Here is a 15727-nt window from a genome sequence, read left to right as displayed (position 1 = left end):
TTTTCCTTTCTTGATCGATTGTCGCAGGTGTTCTATGAATCCTTTCAATGTCTATATTGCCCTCTTTTTGTAGGACTTCAGGGCAATTTTGCTGAATTATTTCTGTTAGTATGGAGTCCAGGTTTCTATTAATTTCTGGTTTTTCTGGAAGACCAATTATTCTCAAATTGTCTCTTCTAGACCGGTTTTCTTGGTCTGTCACTCTCTCATTGAGATATTTCATGTTTCCTTCTATTTTTTCAGTCTTTTGACTTTGTTTTATTTGTTCTTGTTGTCTTGAGAGATCATTAGCTTCTAGCTGCTCAATTCTAGCCTTTAGGGACTGGTTTTCAGCTATAATCTTTCGGTTTTCGGCTATGATCTTTTGGTTTTCAGCTATAATCTTCTGGTTTTCGGCTATAAGCTTCTGGTATTCCTTTTCCATCTGGTCATTTCTGGTATTCAATTTGCTTATCAGTTCATTTGGTTTCTGAGCCTCACTTTCCAGTTGCAAGATTCTACCTTTTAAACAGTTATTTTCTTGCCATATCTCTTCCATTTTCCTCTAAATCTCAGTTTTGAACTCTTCCATACCTTGTGAGGAGTTTTCCTTATTTTAGGTGGGTCCGGATGCTTGTTTGTTTTCCTCTTCTGTTTGCTCGGTTGTCTGGATTTTCTCTGTGTAAAAGTTGTCGAGTGTTAAAGACTTCTTTTTCTTGTTAATCTTTCTCTTCTGAACTTCCTGAGATTGGGTAGCTATCTTTAGCCCAGCAGCTTCTCAGGTTTATCCTCGCGCTCAGGGTCTGTCCGCAGTCAAGTCCCCTGGTGGATCCCCTTGCTTGATCCTCTGCCAGAGGTTTTTTTACAAGTCTCAGGGCGCTGCTTCCATAGTTGTACACCCGTCCACACTGGTTCCCCACTCAGGGTTTCAGAGCTTTAGCTTGTGGCTGTGTCTGCCTCCACCCACACCTCCTCGGAGCCTGAGCTCTGAGCCCGCCTGAGCTCTGCTCCCGCGCTCTGCGCCCTAAGCCCGCGCTCAGATTTCGGGTGCGTTCTTTGGCTTTTTGGGGTCCCAAATCTTGCTGTTCTCAGGAACAGGCCCCAGAGCTGCCAATGACTCGATGGGTGCCCCAAACTTGCTCTATTTCTTTTTAGCTGGCTTTGGTGCTATAGGTGTTGTGTGTGGAGGGGTGGGGGTGGGGTGGTTGCTCAGCCCGCGATTTAGTGAGAGCTGTTTCATCCCTTTATAGCATGGAAATGCCTTGATTCCACGTACCTTCCATGCTGTGCCCTGTTGTGGGGTTCTTCCATTCATCTGGACTTGTTTTTATGTCCCCTTGAGGAGTTTTGTGTGTTTCGGTCAGGAGAGGATAAGAGCTGCTTCTTACTCTGCCGCCATCTTAACCTGGAACTCCACAGGTATATATTTTTAAAAAAACAAGTTCACCGTTCCCAAGTTAAGAATCCTTGTTGCAAAGGAAGCAAGGAAACATTCAAAGGACTAGGGAAATCTCATTAAAGGAATATTTTTAGTGCTAGGCTCCACACTTGTTGGTTTTTTTTGTTTTTTGGGGGGAGGTTTTGTCATGATTTTTTATTACAAGTTTGATAAAGACTTCAAAAATATTTTGCAAATAGTATTATATGTATACCTTTACATCATTTTGAGAGGTAAGAAATGCTAGCAAAAGTATATCCATTTTTTGGATGGTGAAGTAATTAGGACTAGGAAGGTGAAGGATTTGCACATAATCACACAGGGTCTAAATGGCATAAATGAGACTTCGAATAACAGTTTTTTTCTCTTCCCACCTCATTCTCTTTGCATAACACAAAACTCCCTCAGAAAGAAGGTATTTAGCAGACGTACACCTTCCCTGACAAAGTATAGTACATACAGCTTTAAAATAAACAAAAAGGCATTAAAATTTATGGAAAGAAGTTTAATTTTTAGTGAACAATTAATTGGCATCTTCCAATTAGCTCTTTGTCATTCGGAGGAAGGTCAGGGAAAGCTGCACTACTTCTTCTAGCATCATCATTCCCAAGACTACCTCAAGTAATACTTTGCTTGCCAGATGACCTTATTGTTCTGACCAACTGGGCTAACTGGAACCCCAAATAGGAGTCTTTATGCCACTCTAAGTATCTAACCTGGTACATTGCTCTGCAACAACTCCCATTCAATTATTTTCCTTTTAATGAGGAAATTTCCTAAAGCTTGAGAGATTATCTAGTATAAGACCCTCATATCTGTCTCGATGCTTGACTCAGAAAAAGTCTACAAAAAGCCCAACCATTTTGGGTACCATTGGGTACGTTGCTACCTACTATAGCTCTCTTTCCTTTATTCTGGATTTCCTATCTTGTACTTAACCTAATTTGTTATCTTGGACACCTGTATGCTCTCCCTTCTTTGCTCCTTGACTCATCCCTGACTGAAATACTTGACCATGTGATTGTAGGATCTCTATTGGAATTATAATTCACTTAAAAGCCAGCAATAGTTGAGCAATTCAGACTATTTGATATCATTCCTTTTACTGCTCCTTATTCCTATCTCCATACTATTTCCACTGCTCCTTTTATAGTTATTTAAATTGTTCTTCAACAAGGTCATTTAATCGCACTATCAATGCAGTATTTAGAATAGGATTGGTTTCTCCTAGTCCAAGATGGAACTCAATTGTCAGTCTCATAAATACTGCCACAAGTCATCTCATCTGTTAAAACTCATACTCAACAATGATTTGGAGACTCTTATGAATCCTGAATATTTCAATAGATACTTTCTAACAGGGTTATAGACATCTATATATTGAGAGAGCTTTCTGACACTTTGATAATTCTCTACCAGTAGACCACATCCCTCCATTAGAGAAGATATCCAGTGAAATATTATGACTCCTGAAAGGCATGTATAGGGATGATGTATAGGGAGATGAATTTCTGTTTTAAAACAGCTCCTGTATGTTATATGTAATAGACATGGCAAATATTTGTTTACAGTCTTTCTTCTGATAAACCATAAATTTGTTTAAGTGAAAGAGAAACAAAGGAAATAGATGTATAGATATGTGGTTCTGAGATTAAAGTTAGTCATATATATATTTTTTTATATATACACACACACATATATATGTATATATATATATAATGTGGAAAGATCTGTGAGATATGTTGAGCATCTCTCTAACTAATAGTTTATCCCCCAAACTAATAGTCTTTGGTTTGCTTTTATCTGGAAGCTAAGAGAAAAGATTATGGCAACCATAGCTAAATTTGGCCTGATCACTGATACTGTGCTCATTGTATAATTCCTTCTGTTAATGAGAGGTACCATGAGAACATATGATTATTAATGTCTCTTCTACTGCTAGATTACATGAAATGGTGTTTCCATGGAAATTAGAGGGGATTTATCTGTAGTTTCAAGTGATACTGTCAAAAAACAAATACTCTATAGAGAAGTAGACTCTCACTGAAATGAAGAAGTCTCAGTTAGATGTTTCAGATAAGTAATAATTCAAAGGACTCTTATGATAACATTGTAAGCAGATGATTTTTCTGACCATTCTATAGCCTTTTACAGGTAAGACCAATAGAACTCTGGAAAACAATCTCTTCAAGAAACCTAAACAGAAGATATTTTCTCTCTTCCTTCAACCTTATTATATACACAAAACAAATGGGCACCTTAATTCTATATTAATGAATTATTTCGTCAACTAAATATGTAGTGCAAATCTCCATTCTGTTTACCTTGATAAAACCCAAATTATTTTTATAAAGCCTCAACACTTAAAACCCACTCCCCTTCCTAATATTCATTCCATTCCTAATATCATCCCTAGAATTAAAGTAAGCTTACATATATACAGAAGAATATAGAATAGTGCCATTTTAAGCCCACTATCTCCCTCTTCATAAGTGAGATGAAGCGAGAGGAACAGTATGGCTGGTTTCCTCAGCGTAGATGGGTTTCCTCTTCATCAATTTCCCTTTTAGGAAACAGATAAAACAAGTGAGCAAATTGAGTGGTGAGAGGGAATCTACAAGGCAGTCTCACCAATTCTGATATCTAATATGGTAGCTGATTGCCTAGAATTTTGTCAATGTATATCCAGGACTCAGCTGTAACCAACATGAAAGAATACAGCATACAGACACCAGTTTATATGCCATTGAAGCTCCAACTTCTGCCATTCTCTATTATCTGCCAAAGCAGTCTTGCTTTTTTGGCTTGGCTTCTCTTCTCTTACCCATGGTTTGCATCCATGGTCAAAGTTTTAGATCCTCTGGAGAGTTTGTCCTCAGGTAATGTTGTAAATCCTTTGGGAGCTTAAATAACTCTAGAGAGGGCACTGCCCAATAGTGGACAGCTCCATTCCCCTCTCCCCTACCTCTGTGTCCAAACACTTTTGGTGGGGTTCCAAAAGGTAGGTTATACATATTTTAAGAGACCTCAAACAATTTTGATAAATAAATTCTGATGCCCTTGACATCTTCCCCTACATCAATTATCATGTAAATTGATCCCAGCATGTTCTCAAAATTATGTGGCATCAAAACTTATTCTAATCTAGCTTCTTTATCTTTGGTCTCAGTAATATTTCTCCATCTTCTGTATAGAAATCCAAGATTTCCATTGATGGATAACAGTTTGTTATGATTTTTACAAATCTTCTTCATTTTTATCCTGCTTTTAGTCTTTTTATTTTCATCCTTGAATGCTCCTAGTATGAATTTCCTTAATTGGATAGCTTACCAAATTTGCTTTAAATAAGTTTTATCCTTTCCTGTATCTTTCTGCTTTACAAGACGTTCCTCAAAATTATTCATCATCTTTCTTTGCAAAACACAAATTAGTTCATAATCTAATCTGTTGTTCTGTTGTTGCCTTTTAACCATCTCTCCATGTTTGTTGAGCAGAGAAGTTTGTTATGGTGTTTTCTGGGTTGTGCTGGTCTCCTTGCTCCGGCAGTTAATTTACATTACTTAAACTTTCAGATAAAATTATTCTAGTTGTGTCAGTGGCATCTTTGTGGTCCAGTTATAATTTTTATCTTTAATGGAAGACTTAAATAGTTCAGGATTAAATGGTGCCATATGTGCAACATGTTTTTTCTTAATGTGGAGGAAATAAAAATGAAAAATGCATAGCTAGTCCTTGCTCTCAAAGTGCTTCAAGTCTATCTGGACAGAAAAAAAATAATATATAAATAACTATGACTGATTGGGAGGTGGTACTGGTACAGAAGCAAAATCAAAATCAGCAACATATCCGGATACTTTGGTCCTGTGCCTCAATACAGTTTGTCTTTTCTTTCAATACAGGAAACTTTAACCAAATAAAGAATAGAAAAAAACCAGGTCAAAGCTCTCTCTATGTCTCTGTTAGTAAGCCTTGATTTGAAATCTATCTTTGGTTACCTTACTATCTTTTTAACCTTGTATGAGACCTTAATCTCACTATACCTAAATTTCCTTATATCTAAAACAGAACCATTAATAGTATTTACCTCTCAGAGTTGTTATCAGGATAAAATGAAAGAATATTTGTAAAATACATTGTGAATTTGAAGTTTTATATATGTATATATATATATAATAGCTTGTATATATATATACAAGCTATTATTATTCTTTCCATACCAGTAAGGGGAAGGAGGGAACTGCCATATCTTTCATCAAAGTTTATAGATGGCCCACTCATTTAACTAGATAGGAGACAGAGCTCAGAATAGGTTTGAAATCTACATTTGTTCTTTTATAGACTCAAGTGATGAGGAAGAACTTCCTGGCACATGGAACATTCTGAATAAAAACCTGGAAATGGGAAAGTTTTCCCATCAGCTGTTCTGTTTGGTTGATTCCAGGGACATAAATTATCTTCTATTAACTGGTAGGACATCAGGAATAAAGCTGATAGCATTTTGTTCGGCATTCTGAAGGTATTTTGGAGTAGGTTTTCCAGATTCAGAAGACTTAGGGACAGTTTCCTGGATTCAATTATATCTTTCCAAAGATTCAGTATGAGGCCCATGCCTTAGTCTTTGGAAGTCAGGAGACCTGTAAGAACTGGATATACTGATTATACAAATGAATATATTCCCTGAATTTTAGGATGAACAAGAGCCAGGCCTGTGACCTAAAAGGAGCAAGTCATGTTCTTGGAGCATGGGTGGCAGGAACAGGTTTCAGTGATTTTTTGCCAAAGCAAGGGGAATGTTCTGGGGGATTATGGGGGCAATATAAGAAAATTTGTAAATCATTTGAACAGTAGCCTGGATGGCCATAGCTTTGGGCATACATAGGTTTTCATTTATGGATAGTTGAGGGGACACAGATGGGCTAAAATGCCAGTGATCCAGAAACAGCAAACAGATTTATGGAGTTATATAGAAGGTTTCTTGGAGACACCAGAAACTGTGGATTGGGTCAAAGTAATGAAGGATACAGAAACATAGCAGGTTGGCCTCCCAGGCATAGAGTACTGTGGTCACAGTGAAATTCAGAATCTGAGGATCCAAAATAGAGGGATTTTCAGATCTCAAAAAGTAGAATTTATTGCTAGATAAGGGGTCAGGAAGTCATACTCTGGAGATTCCTATTGGACTTATGGGTCAGAGCAGTCCTGTCTCTCTCTATAGGGATTAAGGTAGTTGTAAATCCAAAAGTTGCAGAAGACTCCTCCTGGGAACTAGTGAAATCCAGCTAGATAAATTTAATGCTATATTATCAGACTATGAAAGGTGCCATCTGGTAAAGTCTCAGCTCAATATCTTTGATCCAAGTTGGAGATAAACAATGCAGAGCCCAATAGAAGCCCAACTTGAGCATAAAAAATGACTGTGAATAATATGGTACAAACCCTACCTAAATTTCACAAATAAAGAAAGTAAAGCTTTGAGAGGATAAGTGACTTGCCTAAACTAAGGTCTCTCATATACTAAGTGGCCAAAGAGGGATTTGAAATCATACTCTTACTCTAAAATTAATTTATGACCATAGTTTTTGAAAGGGTAGGATGAGATGTTCAAACTAGAGAATAATGAAAATCACATTAAGAAATTAAGGAAAATCCACAAAAAAATACCTTAGGAGAAGCTTGAGATCCAAATCCCAGAAAAGGAATCTAGATGAAACTTAGTAAATCCAGTGAGAGCCAAAGTACTATAGCTATTTAGTGAAGATTGTATTAACTTGCTGTGATCTTGACTGCAGCATCTATTTGCATGGAGGAACACATAATGATATTCCAATTCTCTACTCCTCAAAAATACACCACTTTAGACATCAGCAAAAGTATACAAATCTAGTATAGCATTAAATGGGTGGGGAAAGATGATTCTAAGCCTTAAGGCCAGTGACTCTTCCGAAAGTTTTTATATTTGTGATAATTTTAACTAGTGGTTCCCTATACAGGATGTCTCAGAATTCTTAATATGGTATTAGTTTAGAGCAGTTAAAAATATGGTAAGAATTCTGAGATGTCTGTTTTGCCAGAGCCAAAAATTAGTCTTAGTATTTGAGTGGACTTGACCTAATGGGCAAAGCCAAATAACTGCACAGATTAGAGTGGTAATTCAATTGTAGAGAAAAGGGTAATTTCAAACAAATAATGGACGGAAGAGAGAAGAATATTGATCCAAGGATGAAAGTAAAAGTTGGTAACATTAAACTTGCCAAACAGTAGGGAAGTGATGTTAAACAGGAGAAAGTAAAATATGATGGAATTTTTATACCCTTTTGAATCTTGAACTCAGAATTCTTCTATGCCTTTGTAACAAATATGATCCTTTTGACAAAGTCCTTAAAGGCTTGTACAACTTGTTTGTTCCTCAGGGTATAAATAAAGGGGTTCATCACAGGAGCAACTGAGGTCACAAGTACTGATACAACCTTATTCAAATCCAGCTGTTCCTTCCCAGGAGGTTTGATATAGATGAAGATACAGGTGCCATAAGTCATGGAGACAACAATCATGTGAGAGGAACAGGTAGAAAAGGCCTTTTTCCTTTGCTGGACAGATGGGAACCTCATAATAGTCTTGATAATGTAGACATAAGATATAATCACTAAGATTAAGGTGGTAATGAGTGTCAAGATAGCACAGATTATAACCATCTTTTCTATAAATTTTGTATCAGAACATGAGATCTTCAGAATTGGAGATGCATCACAACCAAAATGATCAATGACATTGGAGTCACAGAATTCCAACTGGAGGCCCATCAGTAGTGGTGGGAGGATGATCAACAATCCAGCTACCCAAGAACTCAGGAGGAGCTGATTACAGACTTTGCTGCTCATGATGGTTGTGTAATGCAGAGGTTTGCAGATGGCCACATAGCGGTCATATGACATGGCTGACAAAAGGAAAAGTTCTGTTGACCCAAGGTATATGCCAAAAAATAACTGAGCAGCACATGCATTATAGGTCACAGTATTATCTCCAGTTGACATGCTGTATAGATATCTGGGAATACAAACAGTTGTGAATGAAACTTCTAAGAGGGAAAAATTTCGAAGGAAAAAATACATTGGGGTTTTCAGGTGGGGATCCACCAAGGTGAGGGTGATGATGGTCAGGTTCCCAGAAACACTCAGCATATACGTGAGCAATAGAAAAATAAAGAGCAGAATCTGCAATTGAGGATCATCTGTCAGTCCCCGGAGGATGAATAATGTTATTGAATGGTTTCGCATTCCTGGTTTCTGACTTTTAATGGACCTGCCTGTAAAACAAAGAGATTGACTGTAAAATGGAGGGTAGCAAAATGAGCCAAAAAGAGGCTGTATGTACTGGAAGTGGGGTGGGGTGGGAATGTCTACCAATATAGATCTATATAGCAGGCTTAAAGTATGAGGTGGGTTAGAAAGATCTTTTCTACCTCAGAAGAGGTCATTCTTTTCCAAGATATCTGTTTCCAACTGAAAATGTTTTTCCTAAATTCACTCCAAATATACAGTTTTGTGACTTCATTTATCTCTTTTCTGAATATAGTCACATCCCTTCTCCTCAGCTAAATACCAATTCTGGTCTCTTCTTTAGTATAAACATACTCTAAACCATAGTCCACCATTGGGTCTTCTGGGCTTCCTTTTCACTGCTACCTTTGGACCTTATAAAATTCAGATCTCAAAAGCTCAGAAATGCCCTCCCTATAGGGAGGCATTCATAATCATATAAAGTGTCAGCCTCTGGGCATCATAAGCAGCAGAGGTAAAAATATTTTTCACATTTCCTCATTCCTGACACCCCTCAGACCTGCCCCCTCCAAATTCCACACTCTCCACACATAATCCTAGAAGTTCAGTTAGCTAGAATTTCAGTAGACACCTAGTCCAATTCACATCAGAAATTACCAGTATAATATTTTTGTTGTTGTTATTGAGTTATTTCAGTTATGTCCAACCCTTCATGATCACATTCAGGGTTTTATTAGCAGAGATACATGAATATTTCACCATTTCCTTTTCCAGTTCATTTTACAAATGAGGAAATTGAGGCAAACAGGGGTAAGTGATTTGCCTAAGGTCACATAACTAGTAAGTGTCTGTGGCAAAATTTAAACTCGGGAAGATTAATCTTCCTGACTCTAGGCCTGGTACTCTATCCACTGCCCCACCTAGTTGCCCTTGATATTATATACCCAACAAATAGTCACCCTGCCTCTGTTTAAAGACATCTAATAAAAGGGTAACTTCTCAAGACAGCCCACTTTACTCCCACCTCACCTTTAGAAACTTATCATTATAAGAAAGATTTTTGTTTTGTTTTTTCAGCCTGACATGAAATTTCAATTTACCTCTTAGTAATTTCTGCCCACTGCTCTGTCTTTCATCCTTTGAAGCCCCCATAGTCCTGATGATTCATTTTATTTTCTCTAATTTGCACTGTAGTATTAACAAATTCTACTTTATCCAAGATATCTTCATGTGGTAATTTTTTTCTGTATTCTTCTAGAATTGGAAATGGTTCTATCCAGAAGACATTGTTTTCATAGCAGGGTCATAAACAGGACATACAGCACCTGGAGAAGTAGCTCATCACAAGGAATACTAATGTCACAAAACACTAATCAAAGCACATTATTCCTTTGGAGAATGGGATATATATATATATATGTATGTATATATACATATATATGTTGTATATGTTGGTACATTTAGATATACATTTATGCATGTACATGTATATATGTAAACTCATAGGGAAATCAGAGGCTAGGAGGAAGACACATACAAGGAATAAGCAAGGAAGAGGCAAAGTGTGAGGTCAAGCAAAAGAATTCCCTCATTATCCCATAAGTCTCACAGTGCAATGTCCAGAAGAAAGATGAAAAGTGGTACATTTGGGGCAATTTTTGCCTCCATTGCATGTAATGTCCCAGATAGAGCACTCCATTGAGGGGAGGAGAAGCATGTTGTGAGTGCAAGATGGAATATGGAAGAAGTGATTCAGTGGGTTAGAAGAGGAGTAAAACTTCATCATGGTAGAGAGGAGCAGAAGGATGGTACCCTGGTGGCACAACCACAACTCAAAGGAGGTGTTTCCAATAGAAGACAGTTCACTTTATTAGCATAGTTTTGCAGACAGTTGGGAAGAAGAGGAAGAGAAGGAAGGAATTGACAGCAAGAGAAACAGGCATGGGCAAGAGATGGAAAAGATCTTTGTGGTCCAGTCACAGTAGGTAAAATTCCATAGGAGGTGAAGAGGGGAAGAAGTGACAGAGAACCACAGGAGACAATCTATCCCAGTCTATTACATCCATACTAATGAATCCTTTGAAAGAGACAAAAAGGGGTAATAAGAATGTAGGCAAGGAGATAAGGTATGGTAGAATCCCATGGCAAGAATGGTAACATGTTGGTACTGTAGCTCTGGAAAACCTGGGAAGGAAGGCAAATAAGGGAGAAGGGAAGCTTCAAAACTACAACCCTCAGATCCTTAGATTCTTCCTTTAAATATCCTGAGCATTAACTTCATAAGTTCCCATGACTTCTATCTTCATTTGACTTCAATCACATACAATGATTGTCATACCCCTGCTATTACCAACACCCTCATTTGTTCCACGGTTTCCTCCTTTCTCATCCTTTTTAACCCTATTCTATATGATTCCAAGTCCCTCTATCCCATCCTGCTTTCCCAGTTTATAGCCTATGTTCTCATTTTATTTCACAGTCTTAACACTACAATTGACAAAATCAAGAGATCTAACTCTGAGGAAAGAATTATATCAGTTCTTGGAGGGTTTTTTTTATATTCACTAATTAATTATTTTCAGTAGATACACAAATGTTTCCCATCTGCAGTCAATCTACCTTCATACTACTAGGGAATTCATTTCCTTAGGAGATCCCAATTAATTATGCATTTTGCCTGGTAGCTGTATAATATTTCCTACAATGATTCCTAAGTGGTATTTCCTGAGTCTGGAGCATTAGGGCTCCTCTCCTCCAACTAAGATTATTTGGAGAATTTTTAAAAACAGATAAGCATACCATTTCCCTTTACAAATCTAGCTTACTTCTGCCATCTTTTGCCTTTGTTTCTATTCATGGTAAACTGAATAGAGTTGACAGAAATTACAAACACTGCTGACTGGGTCCATTACAAAGTGAAGTCATCTAAACTCCAGTGCACTCTCCTTGAAGCTAGGCAAATATTTGATTTTTCCCTTCTGTTCACTGTCTCAGTCTCCATTGAAGCTATTCCAAACTTTCAAGATTCCCATAGCTATCCTGCTCAGCAAAGGATTTTAGCTCACATTTCACTGTAAAAGGATCATTCACCAAGAATTCTTCCTTATCCAAATCATATTTCCCATTTAAGACATTTCTGCATTATCACCTCCTTAACTCTAAGTCCAGATTAAGTGATGGCTTTTCTCCTTGCCTAGGCAAACCACTCCACTTATGCTCTTGATCCCATATGCTCCTGACTTCCAGAGTAAATTGCCTGTACTATAATTCTTACTTCTTTCTTACTACCTCCAAATACTCTCATGTTTCTTTCATGATTTAAAAAAAACTCACTATATTCAATGATACCTGCTCTCTCCTCTTCCGTGGATAAACTTTGAAAAAAGCAGTCTAAAGTCATTACTTCTACTTGCTCAATTCTCCATTTCTTCTAAACTCTGGGCAATCTCACTTTCCACCTCATTGTGCAAATGAAACTGCCTTCTCCAAAGTTACTAAAAAACAAAACAAAAAAAAAAAACCTTACTTGCCAAATCTAATGACTTTTTATAAATCCTGATCCTCCTCCACCTCTGTGTAATATTTTACACTGTCAATCACATTCTCCTTCTAGATACTATCCTCTCCCTAGGTTTTCACATTGTTTTCTCCTTTTTCTCTGCATATCTGTCACTATTTTTTCAGTATTCTTCATCAATTTCCCACTTTCTTTTTTTTAAAACCCTTGATTAAATCTGTCTATGTGATTCTAAGGTCAAAAGATAAGGAAGGGCATCTTAGAATTCATCTGCCTACAATCAGAGCATGTCTGACCTGCCTGGGTAGGGATTCAGTTTTCCCTCCAAATGTTACATTAACAACTGTAGATATTTGTTTTAACTGTTCAATCAGCTGCAGCCGCATGGGGATCAATTGAGGGTACAAACAATAGGGTCCTTGGAGGCCCAAAGTTGAGAGTTACTAATGAATCTCCAATGTGATCAACTTTGGCAAAAGACATTCAAATAGGCAGCCTTGGGGCCAGTACCCCAAGAGATTCAAAGATGAAACAATAGTATCAGACACAGGCTGGACGTATAGCAGTAAGAATCAGATATTAGATTAGGAGTCTTATATCTCATTTTCATTTCCCACATGGTCTAAGACAAAAGTTCTTAAGTTGGTTCCAAGGACCCCCTGCCTCCATTACCAAGATATCCACAGACAGATTTCAGGGACTCAATGAACTTGGATGAGGAAAAAATTACATTTTTATTTGCAATTTATTTGCAATTGCCTCTAATCTAAATTTAGCATTTCTTTCAACTAAAAATGCAAGTAAGAAAAATGATTCTAAAAGGGGCTCCCTAGACTTCACAAAACTGATAGAGGAGGACAAGGCACATGTTTAAAAAAAAAGATTTAAATTTTACAGAAACTGCTGGGGATATTGGAAAAGAGTATGAGAGAGATTAGGTTTAGATCAACATCTCACAGCCCATACCAAGATAAATTCAGAATGGGTAAATGACTTAAATATAAAAAGAGAAATTATAAGTAAATTAGGTGAACATAGAATAGAATACCTGTCAGATCAATGAGAAAGGAAAGAATTTAAGACCAACAAGAGATAGAGAATATTACAAAATGTAAAATGAATAATTTTAATTATATTAAATTTAAAAATTTTTGTACAAACAAAACCAATGCAAACAAAATTAAAAGGGAAACAACAAATTGGGGAAAATATTTATAACAAAAACCTCTGACAAAGGTCTGATTTCTCAAATTTATAAGGCTAAGTCAATTTTACAAAAAAAAAATCCAGCCATTCCTCAATTGATAAATGGCTAAAGGACATGAATAGGCAGTTTTCAGATAAAGAAATCAAAATTGTCAATAAACATATGAAAAAATGTTCTAAATCTTTCATAATTAGAGAAATGCAAATCAAAACAACTCAGAGGTACCACCTCATACCTAGCAGATTGGTCAATATGACAGTAAAGGAAAATCATAAATGTTGGAAGGAATGTGGCAAAATTGGGACACTAACATACTGCTGGTGGATTTGTGAATTGATCTAACCATTCTGGAGGGCAATTTGGAACTACACCCAAAGGCCTTTAAAAGAATGCCTGCCCTCAGACACTTCCCAGCTATGTGACCCTGGGCAAGTCACTTGACCCCCATTGCCCACCCTTACCACTCTTCCACCAAGGAGCCAATACACAGAAGTTAAGGGTTTAAAAATGTAAAAAAAAAAAAAAAAAAAAAAAAGAATGCCTGCCCTTTGATCCCACAATACCACTGCTGGGTTTGTACCCTAAAGAGACAATAGGGAAAAATACCTAATCAAAAGTATATCTTCTTCTTTGTAGTGGCAAAAAATTTTAAAATGAGGGGGTATCCATTAATTGGGGAATGGCTGAACAAATTGCGATATTTGCTGGTAATGGAATACTATTTTGCTGAAAGGAATAATAAACTGGAACAATTCCATGTGAACTGGAACAATCTCCAAGAATTGTTGCAGAGTGAAAGGATCAGAACCAGGAGAACATTCTACACAGAGACTGATACACTGTGGCACAATTGAATGTAAATGGTCTGCTCTACTAGCAGCAATGCAATGATCCAAGAGAATTCTGAGAGGCTTATAAGAAAGAACGCTCTCCACATCCACAGAAGGAATTGTGAGAGTAGAAATGCAGAAGAAAAACATGATTGATCACATGGTTCGATGTGTATATGATTGGGGATGTTGACTTTAATTGATAACTTCAAATATTAATAATATGAAAATCGGTTTTGAACAATGATACATGTAAAACCCAGTGGAATTGCTCATCGGCTCCATGAGAGGGCACATGGGAGGGAGGGGAAGAAATTGAATCATGTAACCTTGGAAAAATATTCTTAATTAATTAATTAATTAATTAATTTTAATTTAATAAGTTAAACTAAAAATTTCATTACTTAAATAATTTTTTTATTTTTTATTTAAAAAAAACCAAAGCATAAAAAGGTAAATAAGAAAGAAAAATTAAGAGTTTCAATAAGGTCAAATTGAATATATTTCTATATGAAAAGATGACATCTGTAACTTAAAGATGATCATTACAGGGGGCAGCTGGGTAGCTCAGTGGATTGAGAGTCAGGCCTAGAGACGGGAGGTCCTAGGTTCAAATCCGACCTCAGACACTTCCCAGCTGTGTGACCCTTGGCAAGTCACTTGACCCCCATTGCCCACCCTTACCACTTCCACCTAGGAGCCAATACAAAGAAGTTAAGGGTTAAAAAAATGATCATTACAATAATAGTTAAAAGAAGTACATATTGACAGAGGGTATGATAGTAAACTGTTTAGGAAGATACAAAAAACAAACAAACAAACAAAAACAAAACCTTGGGGTGAAAGAGAGAATTGGAAGAAGAAAAATGGGAAAATGGGAAGAGAGAAGTAAAATGGGGTAAATTATATCACATAAAGAGTTGTGGGGTAAGAACACTATTGCAGTGGAGGGGAGGATGAGGTGATAACAAACAATACTTGAACCTTACTCTAATTGGAATTGGCTTAGAGAGTGAAGAACAGACAAATTCACTGGGGTATAGAATCCTATTTTATCCTATAGAGGAGTAAAAACAGAATAATAAAGGGGGTGGTGGGGAGAGGATTAATATAAGGAGGGAAGTGACTAAAAGAATCATAAAAATGAAACTATAAAATACTTTTAAAGTAATTCTTTTTAAAAATGAGACTGAAATAATTGAAAAATATTCAAATTTATAGCTGTTACTTCAAGACGATAAAAATGGTTTTAGTAGAAAAACTAATTTATAGGTGACATCCTATATCAATAAAACTAACAAGGATGTATTCTAGAAAACTAACAATACCAAAATTTGTTTGAAAGAATAAAAGGTCTCAATTGTCAAAAGAAATAAAAAGAAGTAGGAAAGTAGAGAAGTCTAATGTTGGGCATAATTTCTGGCCTGGTAGAATAATGTGGAATTGATATGTGGCAATTTCTGGAGAAGAGAAAGAAGG

At 36.7% G+C, this 15727-nt stretch overlaps 1 protein-coding gene across 1 annotated transcript; it reads right to left on the bottom strand.

The window, feature by feature from the left end:
- Window positions 1-7755: 7755 nt before the first annotated feature.
- LOC123248683 (olfactory receptor 6C2-like) lies at window positions 7756-8706 on the bottom strand. Its single transcript, XM_044677530.1, has one exon. The coding sequence runs from the start codon at window positions 8689-8691 to the stop codon at window positions 7756-7758; it is 936 nt and encodes a 311-aa protein (XP_044533465.1). The 5' UTR covers window positions 8692-8706.
- Between the last annotated feature and the right edge of the window lie 7021 nt (window positions 8707-15727).

Source organism: Gracilinanus agilis, chromosome 5 (assembly GCF_016433145.1).
Source record: "Gracilinanus agilis isolate LMUSP501 chromosome 5, AgileGrace, whole genome shotgun sequence".
Classification (NCBI taxonomy): domain Eukaryota; kingdom Metazoa; phylum Chordata; class Mammalia; order Didelphimorphia; family Didelphidae; genus Gracilinanus; species Gracilinanus agilis.
Note: the sequence above shows the minus strand (reverse complement) of the source record. Positions and strands in the feature narration are given on the sequence as shown.